The sequence below is a fragment of the Physeter macrocephalus genome, chromosome 2 (genome assembly GCF_002837175.3).
Source record: "Physeter macrocephalus isolate SW-GA chromosome 2, ASM283717v5, whole genome shotgun sequence".
Taxonomy (NCBI): Eukaryota; Metazoa; Chordata; class Mammalia; order Artiodactyla; family Physeteridae; genus Physeter; species Physeter macrocephalus.
In genome coordinates, this window is record NC_041215.1 from 120,102,028 (window position 1) to 120,119,964 (window position 17,937).

The 17,937-nt window shown below is 38.9% G+C and overlaps 1 protein-coding gene across 1 annotated transcript in view; it reads left to right on the top strand.

Moving 5' to 3' along the window:
- The window catches only part of CNOT9 (CCR4-NOT transcription complex subunit 9), a 29,679-nt gene extending 12,070 nt beyond the window's left edge, over nt 1–17,609 (top strand). Inside the window, exons 3-8 of the mRNA XM_007121446.3 lie at nt 962–1,077; nt 3,001–3,110; nt 8,248–8,357; nt 13,457–13,555; nt 13,771–13,862; nt 15,268–17,609. Coding sequence (XP_007121508.1) covers nt 962–1,077; nt 3,001–3,110; nt 8,248–8,357; nt 13,457–13,555; nt 13,771–13,862; nt 15,268–15,436 — 696 coding nt within the window. The 3' untranslated portion in view covers nt 15,437–17,609. The remainder of the gene's footprint in view (nt 1–961; nt 1,078–3,000; nt 3,111–8,247; nt 8,358–13,456; nt 13,556–13,770; nt 13,863–15,267) is intronic.
- Nucleotides 17,610–17,937: the final 328 nt, after the last annotated feature.

Genomic DNA, 17,937 nt, shown 5'->3' on the forward strand with positions numbered 1-17,937 from the left:
AAAAAAAAAAAGAAAAAAAAAAAAAGAAAGATAAATGGAATTGTGTTCAGCAAATCATCGCCTTTCGACAGAGAATACATATATTCCCTGCTGTTTGTACGTATCCCCACACATATACCCATGTTCTTATCTCCCCCTTTTTGCAGTTGCTACCTGACCAAACAGAAATTTTTTTTTTTTTTTTTTTTTGCTGTACGCGGGCCTCTCACTGTTGTGGCCTCTCCCGTTGCGGAGCACAGGCTCCAGACACGCAGGCTCAGCGGCCATGGCTCACAGGCCCAGCGGCTTCACGGCATGTGGGATCCTCCTGGACCGGGGCACGAACCCGTGTCCCCTGCATTGGCAGGCGGACTCTCAACCACTGCGCCACCAGGGAAGCCCCAGAAACTTTTTTATGAGTCACTGTGGTTGATTTACTAACACTTTCTGGCTAGCTGTCTCATCACTACAACTAGAAGTAGGGTGTTGACAACTTCACGGCATGTGGGATCCTCCTGGACCGGGGCACGAACCCGTGTCCCCTGCATCGGCAGGCGGACTCTCAACCACTGCGCCACCAGGGAAGCCCCAGAAACTTTTCTATGAGTCACTGTGGTTGATTTACTAACACTTTCTGGCTAGCTGTCTCATCACTACAACTAAAAGTAGGGTGTTGACAAAAGTGGGGGATTATAAATATGAGTCCCTCAAGTGAAAGCCTCAACAGATGATGCAGGATATAGGAGGAAGTGTGGTTGACCACAGTTGCCTCCATAGAGATCTTCCTAGAGATATATGTAGAAATGTCTTAGATATTCTCAGTCAGGTATATTCATGATGAAAGGTTAGGAGTATTGTTTATTTCTTCCCTCTCTTTGATGGTTTGGTTCTTATAGGATATGTGGAATTAAAGTTGTTTGCTTTCATACCATGGGAATTAAAGTTATTCCTTGTTCATCTGGTGCTGATTTCCATTTTTTAGGAAATTGTAAATATTTATCCATCTATCAACCCACCCACCTTGACAGCACACCAATCTAACAGAGTTTGCAACGCTCTGGCATTATTGCAATGTGTAGCATCACACCCAGAAACCAGGTAAATACTTTGGATGAGTGTGTGGGTAGAGGTATGTATTGAATGTGGTCCTAACTTCTGAATGATGAGAGGAGGGTCATGCAGTAGGGTGCACGCGTGTGGGTGTGGATCTTCGGGACTCTTCTTTTACTTTTTTTTTCCTCAAGAATTTCTCGTCTCTAATTCACCAGATTTTAGTGTAGTAACAATATGGTATTGTTTAACATGTTCTTTTATAATTAATTTTTTGCCTTTTCAAATTATGGTAAAATATAAATAATGTAAAATTTATCATTTGAACCATTTTAAAGTAACCAGTTCAGTAGTATTAAATACATTCATAATGTGCCATCATCACCACCATCCATTTCCATAATTCTATTCATCTTGTAAAACTTAAACTCTATACCCATTAAAAAATAACACCCCATTCCCCTGCCCCCCAGCCCCTGGCAACTACCATTCTGCTTTCCATCTATGATTTTGACTATTCTGAGTACCTCGTTATAAATGGAATCTTATAGTATTTGTCTTTTTGTGATTGGCTTCTTTCACTCACCATAATGTCCTGAAGGTTCATCCATATTGTAGCGTATGTCAGAATTTCCTTCCTTTTTAAGTCTGAATAGTATTCCATTGTCTTATTTACTTTTTACCCATTGGTAGCAAGGAACTTTAAAGGAGTGGTGGTCACCTCTCAGGAAAGGTCAGGCATACGGCTACTTCTCCCTCCTGAATCCATGGTAGGCGTCTCTGTGCCACGCGTGAGGCACAATGCATGGCATTTAGTAGGAGTTCAGTTAGTATTTGAACTCAGCACTTTTTTCTCACACAGTAAGCCAGATTTGGCTTCAGAATCTTTTTTAACACAGGATTTTAGGCAACCTCTGTAATAAATGAGAATTGGCATTCAAATGGAGACAATTTTGCCTTCCTGCTATATCTGACAAATTAGGAAAGGGGAGATTCTGTTCAGGAATCTGCTTTGTGACTTTTATGGCCTTAAAGCACTTAATAGTCATTTTATTAAAGCCCTTCCTCTCTTTGTCAAGTTTTCCTTATAAAATCTGAGTGCTAGGTTGACACTGATCTTTCAGAACTTTAGAAACATTGCTAAGAAAATTACTTTTAGGTACTTAAAAATGCAAGAGTACTTTCTTAAAATTTTGGGGTGTTGGCTCTCCTGTAAGGTATAATTATAAATTATATAAAGTAATAGACTGATTCCATATTAGTTGCTGAACATATTAGCTGCAGATTAAAATGTTTTTAGGATACTTAGTGTATCTGAAAGCTCTAACCAAAAAAGAGTATTTAAGCATAACAGATAAACCTTGATAGTGGCTGCTTTATTTTGTTGTCTTGGTTTATAAGATTTTGTCAGCTCCTACCTGTCAATATTACTGTTCACTCATAAACTAGGTGAGGGAGGGCATCTAGGAGAATCTCTTGGGCCCTTAAGTGCATTTTATGACCTATTTTTTAAAACTTGCAGTTGGATATTTTATCAGTTTTTAAAGTACTTGGTACTGATTACAGGGAAAACTGTGTTCTCTTAACCATTGGTCTAGGCTAGGGTTTTTCAGCCTTGACACTATTGACATTTTGGGCTGGATTAAGTCTTTGTGGTGGGAGGAGGGGGATAAGAGGATAAGAGGGGACTGTCCTGTGCATTGTAGGATGCTTAGCAGCATCCTGGCCTCTGCCCAGTGGATGTCAATCCCTTCAGTATGACAACCAAAAATATATCCAGACATTGCCCCTGGGGGGGCAAAATCACCCCAACTGAGAACCACTGGTCTAGACTTATGACCAGTAACAGTCTTTCCTAGAGATTCCTTGGTCAAGCAGTGTTATAGGCCTTACAGAATTAACCACCTGGGAATGTTCAGAATCCTTAGAAATTAACTCTGGGCCCTGAATATGATTATTTTTTTCTTTCAGGTCAGCATTTCTTGCAGCACACATCCCACTTTTTTTGTACCCCTTTTTGCACACTGTCAGCAAAACACGTCCCTTTGAGTATCTTCGGCTAACCAGTCTTGGAGTTATTGGTAAGTTATTAGGATTGTTTTGCAAGCCTGGAATCATCATCATTCATAATAGTGGTCTTAGGTGTTTTGTCTGGTCTTTTATAGCTTTTGTTCACCAGTTATTCATTTTTGTCTTCGGGGTTGAGTCTAATAAATTAGTTTTTACTAATAAATGAATATCAGAACATTATTGCTCTTACCAAGTATCATTCTGAGTATTTTAATAAGGCTCTAAGACCCAACATTTGGGATTAAATTCAGTGTGTATGTAGAAATGTTTAATAGTTGTAGGGAAAGTAAAGAACAAGAGTGTTAACAAAAAAAGATTATTATTACAGGAATACGAATTTGAGTTTGTTTCTTGGTTTGATTTTTCATCTTTCTCACTTCTGAACTGTTCTCCTATAATTCCAGGGATTTACCTTCTGTTTTACCTCGTTGAATTTTTGCATGCTCAAATTAATGTTTCCATGTACATTTATTATGGGAGATGTGTCTAAAACGCTTTTTACTCAAGAAAATAATATATCAGCTATTTCAGATCTTAGACTCCTAGGTAGTAAAATCTTTAGATTTGTGAAATGTAAATACATTCAAGAAGATTTCTTTCCTAAATTGCCCTTCCTTTTTTCAGTGTTTTTTTCTCATAGTTTTTGCTCAACATACTAACCAAATAATAAGAACATCAGTTATAGAAACTTTGTTTCATTTGGTTATTATTATTATTATTATTTTGCTGTACGCGGGCCTCTCGCTGTTGTGGCCTCTCCCGTTGCAGAGCACAGGCTCCGGACGCGCAGGCTCAGCGGCCATGGCTCACGGGCCCAGCCGCTCCCCGACATGTGGGATCTTCCCAGACCGGGGCACGAACCCGTATCCCCTGCATCGGCAGGCGGACTCTCAACCACTGCGCCACTAGGGAAGCCTGGTTATTATTTTTATGTTCAACCTGTGTTCACATCCTTATGTTTATAAACCATGAATCAGGAAGTATAATTTAAAAGTTTGGTATTTCTGAGAAACATTTTATTCTACTTTTAAGGAGTAACTGTTATACTCCAAATAAATGTTATTGTTTTTTACATCTTCTCCCAAGTGGTACTCTAATTAGAAACTTTTTTCCCAATATATTCTTTCCAGCTTGTAAGATATAAGAAGTCTCGTGTAGGATTTAAAACATCAACATGATTCCAGCCAAAAGAAAACACTTGTATTCATTATTCTAATTCATATCATCCTACTTCTGCTGTTTTTTTTTACTACTGTGGTTGGATGATGCACTTACGTGTTGTTAGGGTAAATGTTGACAGTGGTGGGGGGTGGAAACAGTACTTGGATGGTATTAAGCCAGTTGTCTACCCTAGCATATATTTTTAGAAACTCAGTTTCTCCCAAGTCATTAAGAGAACAAGCAGAAGGTGAATGTTTGGGCCTAAACTTTTTCCTGCAGTTCAAGGGTTATCAGACAAGTTTGAATATAAATGAAGTGATACATAACATAGATTAGAAAATACTTGAAACGGAGTAAAATTAAAAATACAACATATCAAAATTTGTAGGATGCAGCTTAAAGCAGGGCTTAGAGGGAAATTTGTAACATTAAATGCTTATACTAGAAAGAAAGAGATGTCTTCAATCAGTGAGCTAAGCTTTTATTTAAGAAACTAGAAAAAGGAGCAAATTAAACCAGAGCAAACAGAAGGAAGGAAATAATAAAGACTAGATATCAATGAAAATGTGAAAAGAAAATCAATACATAAAATCAGTGAAACCAAAAGCAGGGTTTTTTTGTTTTGTTTTTTTGAGATATAATTGACATATAACATTGTATTCGTTTTTGGTATACAGCATGATTTGGTATATGTATATATTGCAAAATGATCAGTACAGTAAGTTTAGTTAATATCCATCATCACACATAGACAACATTGTTTTTCCTTGCGATGAGAACTTTTTACGATCTCTAACTTTTTGTGGTACGCGGGCCTCTCACTGTTGTGGCCTCTCCCGTTGCGGAGCACAGGCTCCAGACGCACAGGCTCAGTAACCATGGCTCATGGGCCCAGCCGCTCCGCGGCATGTGGGATCTTCCCGGACCGGGGCATGAACCCGTGTCCCCTGCATCAGCAGGCGGATCCTCAACCACTGCGCCACCAGGGAAGCCCGACGATCTCTAACTTTTTAAGATTTCTCTTAGAAGCTTTCAAACATACAATACTGTATTGTTACTGTGGTCACCATGCTGTACATTATACCCCTGGGACTTATTTATCTTATAACTAGAAATTTATACCTTTTAACCACCTTCACCCATTTCATCCACTCCAATTTTTTATTGAAAAAAATCAATAAAATTAATAAACCTCTATCCAGACAGACTGATAAAAAAAGAGGTGTCTTACAAGTTACAAATATCATAAATGAAAGGGGGTGCATTGTAAAAGACTCTACAGACAATTAAAAGGATAATAAGATAATACTGCTAATAACTCTTTGTCCATAAATTTGACAACCTAGGTGAAATACACAAATTCTTTGAAAAATACGGTCTGGCAGAGTGCACTCAAAAAAAAAAAAAAAAAGAGATATAAGCTGAATAGTTTTTGTAGTTAAAAACCTTCCAACATAGAAAACTCTAGGCCCAGATGGTTTCAACTGGTTAATTCTACCAAAAACTTAAAGAAGAAATAATACAAATTCTTTTAAAAACTTTTCCATAACATGGAGAGGAGGCTTCTCAACTCTTGGTGAGTGCAGCATTACTCTGATAATAAAAACAGAAAAAGAAGTAAGAAGACTATAGGCCAGTATCCCTCATGAACACAGATGCAGAAATTCTCAACAAAATGGTAACAAATCAAATCCAACAACATGTAAAAAGGATCATAATGACCACGTGGGTTTTATCCCAGGAAATCATTCTGGTTCAGCTTTCAAAAATCAGCCATTAAAAAAAAAAAAAAAAAAAATCAGCCATTACGATTGACCATATCCACAGACTAAAGATGAAAAATCATGTGATCTTTTCTGTAGTTTAGGAAAACAGCCTTTGACAGAATTCAGTATCCATTTGTGATAAAAACTCCAGCAAAGCAGGAATAGAGGGGAACTTCCTCAACATGATAAAGTACAAAAACAAAAACAAAACCCTTCAGTTAAGATCATAGGTAATGTGAAAAACTGAATGTTGTCCCCCTAAGATTGAAAACAAGGCAAGGATGTTCATTCTCACCAGTCTTATTCATTCTCATCCTGGATATCCTTACTGGTACAATAAGGCAAGAGAAAAAACATAAAGGGCATACAAATTAGAATGGAAAAAATAAAATATTGGCTACATTTTATAACTATAAATGGAGTATAATCTTTAAAAATTGTGAATCACTATATTGTATACCTGTAACTTGTACAGTATTGTACAGAAACTATACTTCAATAAAAAATTTTTTAAAGAAAAGAAAAAGTAAAACTATTCACACACAACATGATTAACTGCATTGAAAAGTCTTGAAGAATCTACAGAAAAAAGCTACTAGAACTAGTGAGTTTAACAAGGTTGTAAGATTTAGAGTTAGTATACAAAAATCAATTACATTTTTGTGTGCTTGCACTAAACAGTTAGAAATTGAAATTTCACCAAAACGTGAAAAACTTGGGTGTAAGTCTTACAAAACATGTGCAAAGTCTATAGCTAAAAGCTATAAAACAAGGACAAAAGAAATCAAAACCTAAATAAATGCAGAGATATACCATATTCATCAATTGGTTTATTGTTAAGATGTCATTAAGATGTCATTCTCCCTCAGATGATATATAGAGTTAGAGCAATTCTAACAAAATCCCAGTAGGATTTTTTTTATGGAAATTGACAAGGTGATTCTAAAATTTTATCTGGAAAGACAAATGAACTAGAATATGCATTTTTTTAAAAAGAAGCATAAAGTTGGAAGACATATACTACCTGATTTCCAGACCTACTGGAAAACTACAGAGTCAAGACACTGTGGTATTGGAGAAAAGATAGACTTGTAGAGCAGAATGGAGAGTACAGAGGTAGACCCACACAATTATGGTCAATTGGATTTTTGACAAAGCTGCAAAGAGAATTTAGTGAAGAAAGGATAGTCTTTTTCAATAAATCGTCCTGGAACAATTGGATATCCATATGTAAAGCAGTGAACCATGATCTATACCTTGTACTCTATACAAAATTAACAAAATGGATTTTAGACCTACATGTAAAAAATCTAAGTGAGATAATAATCTGACATCTGCAGCAGGCCATGTTAGTAAAGTATGGTATGTGCTGTTTAGAGATGTAGCATTTGTAGATTGTCAGTTCTGGTTAAAGTAAATGATATTACTCTCTCCTGAAGTGATTGACTTTAGTTATTACAGGTCCAGTTAACTAAGGCCTTTCATATAAAAGCTAGTGACGCGTTGGGCAGCTCAGGGAACAGTCATTTGTTTAATGGGACTCTGCATCCTTGTATGCAGAATGGAGAGGATATCAGTGAACTGTGTCTGTCACTCGGTCAGTGGTGTAAGTTTAGAAACCAACAGAGTAATAGAATTGGGATGAATTTTAGAAATCATTGGTCCAACTCTTATTTTATAAAGAAACAGAGGCTTGCAAAGGAAAGGTAACTTTGTCAAACTTAGGTAAACTAGTTGTGGAACCAGAATTGGAATCCAGGTGTATGTGTTTCTTGTTTAGGTATGCCCTACAGTGTTTGTGCTCTTCGGGAAAAGAGGGGCAATTAAATAACCAGGAAGTAATGTTTGCTTATGCCTATTGTGAAGTAGGATTCAGACTGACATCATTTCTTTGCTACCTGGGAATGTGCTTTAATACTGATGTCTTTTCTCTTACCTAAGATATATGGAGAAGAGATGGTGATATTATTGTATGAATGCCTACCAAGAGTGATAGAAAAATTATTTAGATAGCTAAACTGATGCTAACTATATGATAGACCAAACTTGGTACCTGATCTTTTAGTGTTGACTGATAACAGTCAACCTGTGCTTATCTTCCTCTTTTTTTTTTGTAAACCACAGTTTGTGTTGTATGTTAAGTTCCACAACTAGCTGGATGAACAATTTTAGTTGGAAACCCTGACTCTGAAATAATTTTATTTGTCCATATTTTCTTTAGGGGCCCTGGTGAAAACAGATGAGCAGGAAGTAATCAACTTTTTACTGACAACAGAAATTATCCCTTTGTGTTTGCGCATTATGGAATCTGGAAGTGAACTTTCTAAAACGGTGTGTGTTTTTATCTTAATTAGATTCTGTATTGTTGACTCTTGGGCTACTTCTTCATGGTTATCATTTTCTGTCTCCCTTCAGGTTTTTTGAAACTTTCATGAATGTTTTTTCTCTTTTAAATAAAAATTGTTACATAATGATGATTTTAAAACCCAGACCCGTCAGAAGAATATCATGTTAAAACACTAAATTTCTCCCTTTCATCTGTACCCACTTCTCACTACACAGGTGTATTATTCCAGACATTTTTTTATGCATAATCAAGTGTATATATACTTGAGCTTCTGCCTACTTTGCACTTTAACCATGGACGATAATGTGACTGGTATAAATTCTTAACCTCTATTTTCCATCTCAGAACTCCATTGCCATAGCCCTGTTGTCTTCTGGTATTGAATGTTGTAGTGAAATCTTAGGTCAGCCTAATATTTTCCTTTCATTGGTGAACTTGCTTTTTCTGTGTGGTATCTATAAGCTTCTTTTATAATTTTTAAGTTCATTTGATAATTTTTTTCCTTTGGCTGCGCTGGGTCTTCGTTGCTGCGTGCAGGCTTTCTCTAGTTGTGGCGAGCAGGGGCTACTCTTCATTGCAGTGTGTGGGCTTCTCATTGTGGTGGCTTCTCTTGTTGTGGAGCACAGGCTCTAGCTGTGCGGGCTTCAGTAGTTGTGGCACGTGGGCTCAGTAGTTGTGGCTCATGGGCTCTAGAGCACAGGCTCAGTAGTTGTGGCACACAGGCTTAGTTGCCCTGCGGCATGTGGGATCTTCCCAGACCAGGAATTGAACCTATGTCCCCTGCCTTGGCAGGCGGATTCTTAACCACTGGACCACCAGGGAAGTCCATCATTTGATAATCTTATATCAGAATTTTTTTCTGGAAGATGATTTTTCTCAAGGCTACTTTTCCATGTTGCTGACTATTTTTAGCAATATCTTACCTCTGCTTCCAAAGTATGTCTAGTCACATTGACTGGACTAGTCACTCTAATTTTTAATTTGGTAAATACTTATTGCTGAGTTGGACGTAAGCAGATGTAATGATTTAAATTTTTTTTGTTTTGAATACACAATACAAATAAAGTAAAAATTCAAATGCTACTACAAATGGGTATACAAACAAATGTAAGTCTCCTACCATAGCCTCTCAGTTCTTCTCCCCAGTGGTAACCAGTATTACTACTTTCTTGTAGAATCCTTCCAGAAATATTCTGTGTATACTTGTAGCAGTTTAATTTTGTATTAATTTTTTTTCTCTAGTCTCTGCCTCTCACTTCTCCTGTCCTTTCAGCTCTTCTTTGAATTTTTTACGTTCTTTGAATTTTTTAAAATGTTTTTTAAAGTCCACATTCTCTTCAGTTTCCTTGAAAATGCAGATAAGTATTACTTGTTACCCCTGTGTAGGGTATGTCTCTGTAGAAGTTTCCCTGTGGGCGTCTTTTTATCCAAGATTGCCATTTGTTTAAAAATAATAGATGGAAAGAGAGATGTTATGAGCTGAGGTTGGCAGCTTTTAAGTCAAGTATTTTACCTCTGAATACTTTTCCACCCAGCCTGCCATCTAGGGTGTGTGTGTTAGGGAGGATTTAAACCTCTGTCTTCGATTTTTTACTAACACATAAAGAATAAGTGACATGTGATCTATGTTCATGCTTTTCTTTCTTTTTTAAAAAATAAATTTATTTATTTATTTATTTATTTTTGGCTGCATTGAGTCTTCGTTGCTGTGAGCAGGCTTTCTCTAGTTGCGGTGAGCCGGGACTACCCTTCGTTGCAGTGCACGGGCTTCTCATTGCAGTGGCTTCTCTTGTTGTGGAACACGGGCTCTAGGCGCGCAGGCTTCAGTAGTTGTGGCTCGTGGGCTCTAGAGCGCAGGCTCAGTAGTTGTGTCTCCCGGGCTTAGGTGCTCCGCGGCATGTGGGATCTTCCCGGACTGGGGGTCGAACCCGTGTCCCCTGCATTGGCAGGCGGATTCTTAACCACTGCGTCACCAGGGAAGTCCCTATTCATGCTTTTCTTCTCTCATTTGTTCCTTAATTTTATTCCTTTTGTTAATTTCAGTGGCTTTCCGGGACCGGATTGGAATGGTTACAACTGTATTCTGTCATTTTTTATTCATAGTTGCCTATGAATAGGGTTTTTTCAAGTTGGCTTCTTATGGCTGGGACAGAAAAAGATTCATTTCTTCTTTAGTGACATTTCTTCCAGGAGCCCCCATCCTAATGATCCCTCCCCTATTTACATTCCTTGCCCATTACTAGAATTAATTCATCCTTGATGTGTAGATGTTCCCATTGACCTTTACACTTCAAGTAGAATACTTCTCCTATCCTACATTTTATGGTTTGTAGTCACTTCCTGGCAAGTCTTTCTTCTTTTGCTCCATGCAAGCAGACACCTCGTTGTGTTCACTTTTTATGTACAATGCTTAGTTAAACGCCTTGCCATAGTAGACACCCAGTAAAGCAGAGGTTCTCAGTCAGAGCTGTGTGGCATGATCACGTGTAAGTGTTTTTGTTTCTTTGGGGGTTTTTTTGTTGTTTTTTTGTGTGTTTTTTTGGCTGTGTTGGGTCTTAGTTGCGGCACACAGGCTCTTTCGTTGCAGCAAGCGGGCTTCTCTTTAGTTGTGGCACGTGGGCTCAGTAGTGGCGGCACCTGGGCTCAGTAGTGGCGGCACCTGGGGTTAGTTGCCCCGTGGCATGTGGGATCTTAGTTCCCCGACCAGGGATCGAACCCACATTGCCTGCATTGGAAGGTGGATTCTTAACCACTGGACCACCAGAGAAGTCCCTGTGAAGTGTTTTTAAAACATCAATGTCCGGGTCCCATATCTGACCTACTGAACTGTTCTGCAGGGTGATAAAGTATGGACATTTGTGTTTTTTAAAAAATCCCCCTGGGTGAGTGTATAGTATAATTATTTTGGAAAGCTGTTATTTTGGAAAGTTGTTTGGCAGTATCCACTATAAACATAAACCTACCCTATCACCCAAAAATATATACCCAAGAAAAATGAGCTCTCGGGAATTCCCTGGCGGGCCAGTGGTTAGGACTCCACGCTTTCACTGCCAAGGGCCCAGGTTCGATCTCTGGGCAGAGAACTAAGATCCCACAAGCCACACAGCATGGCAAAAAAAAAAAAAAAAAGCACTCATGGGCATCAAAACATACATAGGAGTATTTATAGCATTTTTACTCATGAAGGATAAATTGTAGTATAGTTACAAAATAAACTACACAATAGTTAAGAAGCATGAACTGCTGATACATGCAACGTGGCTGATATTATGTCAAGTGAAAGAAGCCAGATATATATGATTTCATACCAAATGAGTCATATATGTATGTGAAATTTAAGAATGGGCAAGAACAGTCAGTGAGGATAAATCAGAATAGTGATTACCTCTCAGGGAAGGATATTGACTGGGAAAAGGCACAAGGGAATCTTCTGGGGTGCTGGAAATGTTCTGTATTTTATTTTATTTAAAATTTTTATTTTATTTCATTTTTATTGAAGTATAGTTGATTTACAATGTTGTGTTAGTTTCGGGTGTACCACAAAGTGATTCATATTTTTTTTTCTTTTTTTACGTTATCTTCCATTATAGGTTATTACAAGATACTGAGTATAGTTCCCTGTGCTATACAGTTGGTCCTTGTTGGTTATCTGTTTTATATATAATATTGTGTATGTGTTAATCCAGCCTCCTAATGTTCTGTATTTTAATCTGGTTGTGGTTCACAGATGTGTAGGAGGTAAAAATTACTCAAGATATACTTAAGATTAGTGCACTTTACACATTTTACTGTGTATATGTTTGTATTAGTTTCTTATTGCTGCTATAACAGATTGCCACAAGCTTGGTGGCTTAAAACACCACAAATTTATTCTCTTACAGTTCTGGAAGCCAGCAACTGTAAATCAGTCTAACCAAGCTAAAGTCAGGGTGTCAGTAAGGGCAACATTCCCTCTGGAAGCTCTAGGAGAGAGTCCCTTTCCTTGACTTCTCCAGCTTTTAGAATTGCATTTCTTGGCTCACTGCCCCCTCTTCCATCTTCAAAGCCAGCAGTGTAGCATGTTCAAATCTCTCTCTGCTTCTGTCACATCACATTCTCCTCTATTGTCAAATTTCCCTCCACTTTCCTCTTACAAGGACACTTGTGATGATTATATTTAGGGCCCACCTGGATAATCCAAGATGATTAATCTTCCCCTAAGATTCTTAACTTACTCACATCTGTAAAGTCCTTTTGCCATATAAAGTAGCATCCCCAGGGTTTGGTGATTAGGACCTAGATATCTTTGGGGTCCATTATTTAGCCAACCACAATGTTATACCCCAGTAAAACAGTAAAATAAAACAAACAATTCCCACAGTTGATTCTGAAGAGCAGCTGAGGAAGAGAATCATTATAATAATCATTTGACTTGAATTAAACTAGTATTTTTTTAATCCCATCTATGTAAGAGTTAATGAGCTTAAAGTGAGTATATTCTTTATTACTGTTGGAACAATTTTCAAAGGGAGGCTTAAAAGTCTTATTTTCTTTAAGATCTTTTAAGAATAAGAAAAGCTTTACCTAACTCATTTGGAAGAGATGAGGCATAGCTGAATTGCTAAAATCATCTTGGCCCATGGAAAAGGGAAGAGGCTCTGTGTTTAAGTAGGTTTGGATCTCAACTCTGTGAGTTAGTAGCTTTGTCACTTGGGACCTTAACCTGGCAAGTTATTGATTAACAGTTATACCTGGCACATAGTAGGTGTTCAGTAACTGAGACAGTCTCTCTGTTTTTAAGACTCTGATAATTACCTACCTTTTATGTAAAATGAGAATAACAATGGTACCTACCTCATAGGTTTGTTGTGAAAATAAGATAAGGCATGTTATGGCTTAAGGAAAAATTCCAGCACATAGTAAATGTTCAATATGGTAATATTTATTAATTTTTTTGTACTATGCATGTCTCGTCAAGTAAGTTATATAGAATGCAAGGATATTTGCTTAGTTTTCTGCTTATGGTTATTCCTGGGAGAAGAGTAGACAGTTGGAAGACAAGTCTGAGCAACATTTTGGACTCCTTAATTTTGTTTTACTCCAGGTTGCCACATTTATCCTCCAGAAGATCCTCTTAGATGACACTGGTTTGGCTTATATATGTCAGACATACGAGCGTTTCTCCCATGTTGCCATGATCTTGGTGAGTTCTCTCATTTGCCTTCTTTGTAACTGCTTCTGATCACACAGCTTAGTCGCTTTGCAGTCAACACTGAGCTGCTTCAGTCTCCCAACTAGAAATAACAACTGTGGAATCTTGTATAACAGTTCTTGCAATATCTGATCTCTGATATCAACTAGGATTATTTTGTGTTTTGTGTGTTTTTTTCCTATCCCACCTCGTTTTGGGGGAAACAGGGTAAGATGGTCCTGCAGCTATCCAAAGAGCCTTCCGCCCGTTTGCTGAAGCATGTAGTAAGATGTTACCTTCGACTCTCAGATAATCCCAGGTAAACATTTATAAGATTTATAGGACTTAAATACTCTGGTGAGTATTTCAGGGGAAATACTCTGGTGAGCAGTTGCCCCATCTCATGGCACAGCTCATATGTCTTTAGGACAGGGAAGGGATAAAACTATATTTAGCTTGTCTGAGACAGACCTTGATTAATTCCTTTTAAAATCTGAAGTGCTGAATTTAAAAATCCATCAGAGTTTTATCTCCCCACTAGAACTCCGTACCCTACTCTAAAATTCCAGAGAGTTCAGACAGTGAATCTTATGATACATTACTCCTGTGGTTTGAGCTTTCTGTTGCTACTCCAGGTGGTCAGAAAGAAAAGTATACTTTCAAAGGTTGCTTAAGAAAGGAACAGGCCCAGAGGGCTCTTGAATTATATTTCCAGTTCTCTTCCTGTAAAGTACTTGAGCTAATTATTTTATCTCCCTATGTTCGTAATCTTTCTGCCAGAAATCATACATTGTAGATGCAATTCGTTTTAGAAATATTTGACCTTTTGCTTTGTAAATTCATAATTCATGCTGAAAGCCACTTGCTCAGATTCTGCTAAACCACATAATGGGTTGATTTCTGTGTTCTTAGGAATGAGGATAACTTGATTTAATGTGAACTCAGCCTCCTGCCACTGAGGTTATTTAAGCCCTAACTATTTCTTTGACCATTTTGTCCTGTTCTTTAGTGGTTCCTGTTTTCACCAAAGTTTGAAAATATGTTTATTTAAAGCTCTCCTTGTACAAAGAAACTAGGCTGAGTACAAAAGCTATAACTTTTTTTTAAAAACAGCCTTATAAATAGTTAACATTTACCTTTTTGAGTTTTCAGATTTGACTTTTACCCGTCATATTTTAAAGTAAATGAAACATTTAAAAGTTCATCTGATAATAATGTTACCATAGTTTTGTTTTTACTGCTCATCTCTTATTAAGGGTTTTAACTATAAAACTGAAGCTGTTTTTGGAAAGACACAAATTTATATCAATTTAAAGTTCATTAATTTATCATACCATGAGTCAGGTCATATCGCCTGTTAATGTACTGATTTTACTATAATCCATATATTTCCAACATGAGTATTATGACAATGTTTAGTGTAATCAGAAAGCAGTTTGAATTGAAGTAAATTATTGCACCATTTTATTCCATTTGCTTTGTCACAAAATTCTACATTGGGGCATCGTTCTGAAAATGTTTGCAGACAACAGATCCTGGAGCAATCTGAGCCTATGCCTAACATAAGCTTTAAAGAATTTTAATGGCTTCTTAAAGTACCTTGACAGAACCATAGATTCCCAGGATTCTATGTATTTATATCTAAGAAAAGGGCTCTTCCCTGTCCCCCAGATGTGGGTTTATTTGTTTGGTCTCCCTGGTTGGTTTGTTTGTTTCTGATGTAGGGCACGTGAAGCACTCAGGCAGTGCCTCCCTGACCAGCTGAAGGACACGACCTTTGCCCAGGTGCTAAAAGATGACACCACCACTAAACGCTGGCTTGCACAACTCGTGAAGAACCTGCAAGAGGGCCAGGTCACCGATCCCCGGGGTATCCCCCTGCCCCCTCAGTGATCCTCCCCCGTCCCCTCCCACTACTCCCCCAAGTTGGGGAGGGGAGGGGGAACCTATGAGGAATACAGCTCAGGTTTTATCGCTGACTGGGAATAGACGACCTCAATGCTGAACTGCACTGGAGAAAAGGGGCACAGTACCCCTGCTGAGGTGTATGAGCTGCCATCAGGCTGCCTTGAGGACCTGGGCTCCCTCTGCTGCTCCCAGGAAACGGGCTCCTGACACAGTGTTCTGCCACCACAGCCAAGGAGGGTGTCAACACCAGCAAATGCTGTATTTGCAGCATGCCCAAGATGACCGTTCTCCCTCACCTCTACCCAGCCACTGGCAGGGAGGGGAGACAGTGGTGACAGCAGCAGAACTCTAGGCATGGTGAACACCTGGGACCAAGCCATGTGGCGTTTTCTTATTTTGCCTTCCTGGAAGACTCAAGATGTGTCTCTTCATCCTCTCTCTCATTGTCTGTTTACTTTGGTTTTTTGTTTTTAATCTCAGAGAGAGGTGTATTTAGTGGACACAAGCTGTAATATTCAGCAAAACTTTGTCAGTTGGTACTGTTTACAAGTCTGTTAGCTGCGTAAGCTCAATAAAAAGTTGGTCTGGGCATTACATCCCCTCTAGCAGGCCAATAGCTGCATGAGCTGTTGGGAGGAATGGGAGGCAGAGGAAGGATATAAAGCCAAAGGACAGCAGGAACCCACCGCCTGTTTCCTTTCCCTTTCCCATTCTTTTACCCCTAGTTCTGGATGCCATAAGGACCTTAACCTTGCTTTTGGCTTTAGCTGCTAGCATTTCCAAATCTCCGTGCTTTCCCCTTCTTCACTTCCCTCCTATTAAACTTAAAACAGACGTCTTAATTCATCAGGCTGTCCTGGAAGGGTATTGTATTGGGGGAGGAGAGGAGATGGTGGACGTCACCTTCAATTCAAGTCCTCAAAGATATTTTCTAGATGACTTTTAAAAGGGAGGTGTCTGTGCTTAAGATGATAGGCTACTTGATCCTATTCTTTGCCCTAGTGTGAATCTACAGTTCCATCTGTCTTCATGATTGTACTTGAAGCAGTATTAGCTGAATGAGTTAATTTTATTCAGATTTAAGATAGAGGGCTGGACTCTGCTTGCTCACTTATTCCATCTTTTTTTTTTTTTTTTTTTTTTTTTTAATGACACATTCCCTTTTGGTCTATGGGAATTACAGGGTTGCCACTAAAATATTTTACACTTTTTCATATTGTGTCAGAGAATCCCCCTTCCTTCTCTGGAGCTTTAGGTGACTCTATTCACAATCCAGAGGCTTGAATCTGCAGTGTAAACTGCCTTGCTTTCCCCCAGTCCTTCCTCCTGCCATCACCTGCTTTCTCTGTCTCTAATCCCCATCTCCAGTCAAAGATGGGATTATTAACCCAAATAGAGAGAGACCAAGTATTTTTGGTCCACATCTCACATGATTGAAGGGGTGTCCCTGAATACGTTTGGGGAGGGTTTATAAGGGGCAGGCTCAGAGAAACCTTTGCAGGGGCAGTTTTGCCAACCCAAGGGCTCTTTCAAGCCGACTTTCACAAAGGGAGCTGGCTTGTTAGTTGGCTTCTGTCTCTTTAGAGCCAAGAAAGTAGTAATTAAGTAGCCTAGATGTAGGAAGGGTAGGATAAGCACTTATTCCCCTGCTTTCCAAAATGAAGAGGAGAACCAGGCCAGCTCTCACTAATCGCAAGCCTGAAGAGAAGAGGTCTTGGAGAAAGCATAGAACGGCTTTCTATATGGACTGGATAAATGTCTTGACTCCCTTCAGCCCATAGTTTTGACCTGGAGAGTCCAGCTAGGGTAATCCTGATTTTTGCCAACCGCCTTCCTGCTGAGCCAAAGTTTTCTCATTCCCCCTCCTCTGGGGAAGCAGCTGAGGGCCCGGCCTTGCTCCCTGAGAAATTCTCTTCTCCATCTTTTGGTGCATTGGCCATTGTACTGTGCCAATAGTTAATTCTTGTACCATCTATTCTCAGCTGGCCTTGGACCCCATGTAGGAGTTGGGGGGAGGGGTGGAAATGGGTATTGTTCCTTGTAGTTGATCCTGATGTCGTGTGTGTATAAAGAGGACCCCTCCCCCCACCCGCATTTTCTGTGTTCCATCCTTCTTACTCCCTCAACAGGATTGAAATAAAACATGCTTCTGTTTTTGTAACAATAATTTTTCTTTTAAACTGGAGATTTTATTTTGTCAATATCGAGGTATCTAGGCACTGTGGTCAGATGATCCTCATCAACCTTGCCTCTACCTCTGTTGAACTACACACACACTGCCAAGAGGGCAGTGATGGTTCCTTTGTAGATAGGTCCTTTGGGAGAAACTTACTGATGTGTAAAAGCTGTTTGCAAGGCTGAGATGGTGCCCTTTTTCTGATAAAGTATCTCTTGCTGGGGCAGAACTCTTGCTGGGGCAGAACCTCACTCCTGGCTGTAGTAGCCAGAACAGTACTAGTGTGGGAGAGACTTCTATAAATGAAGAG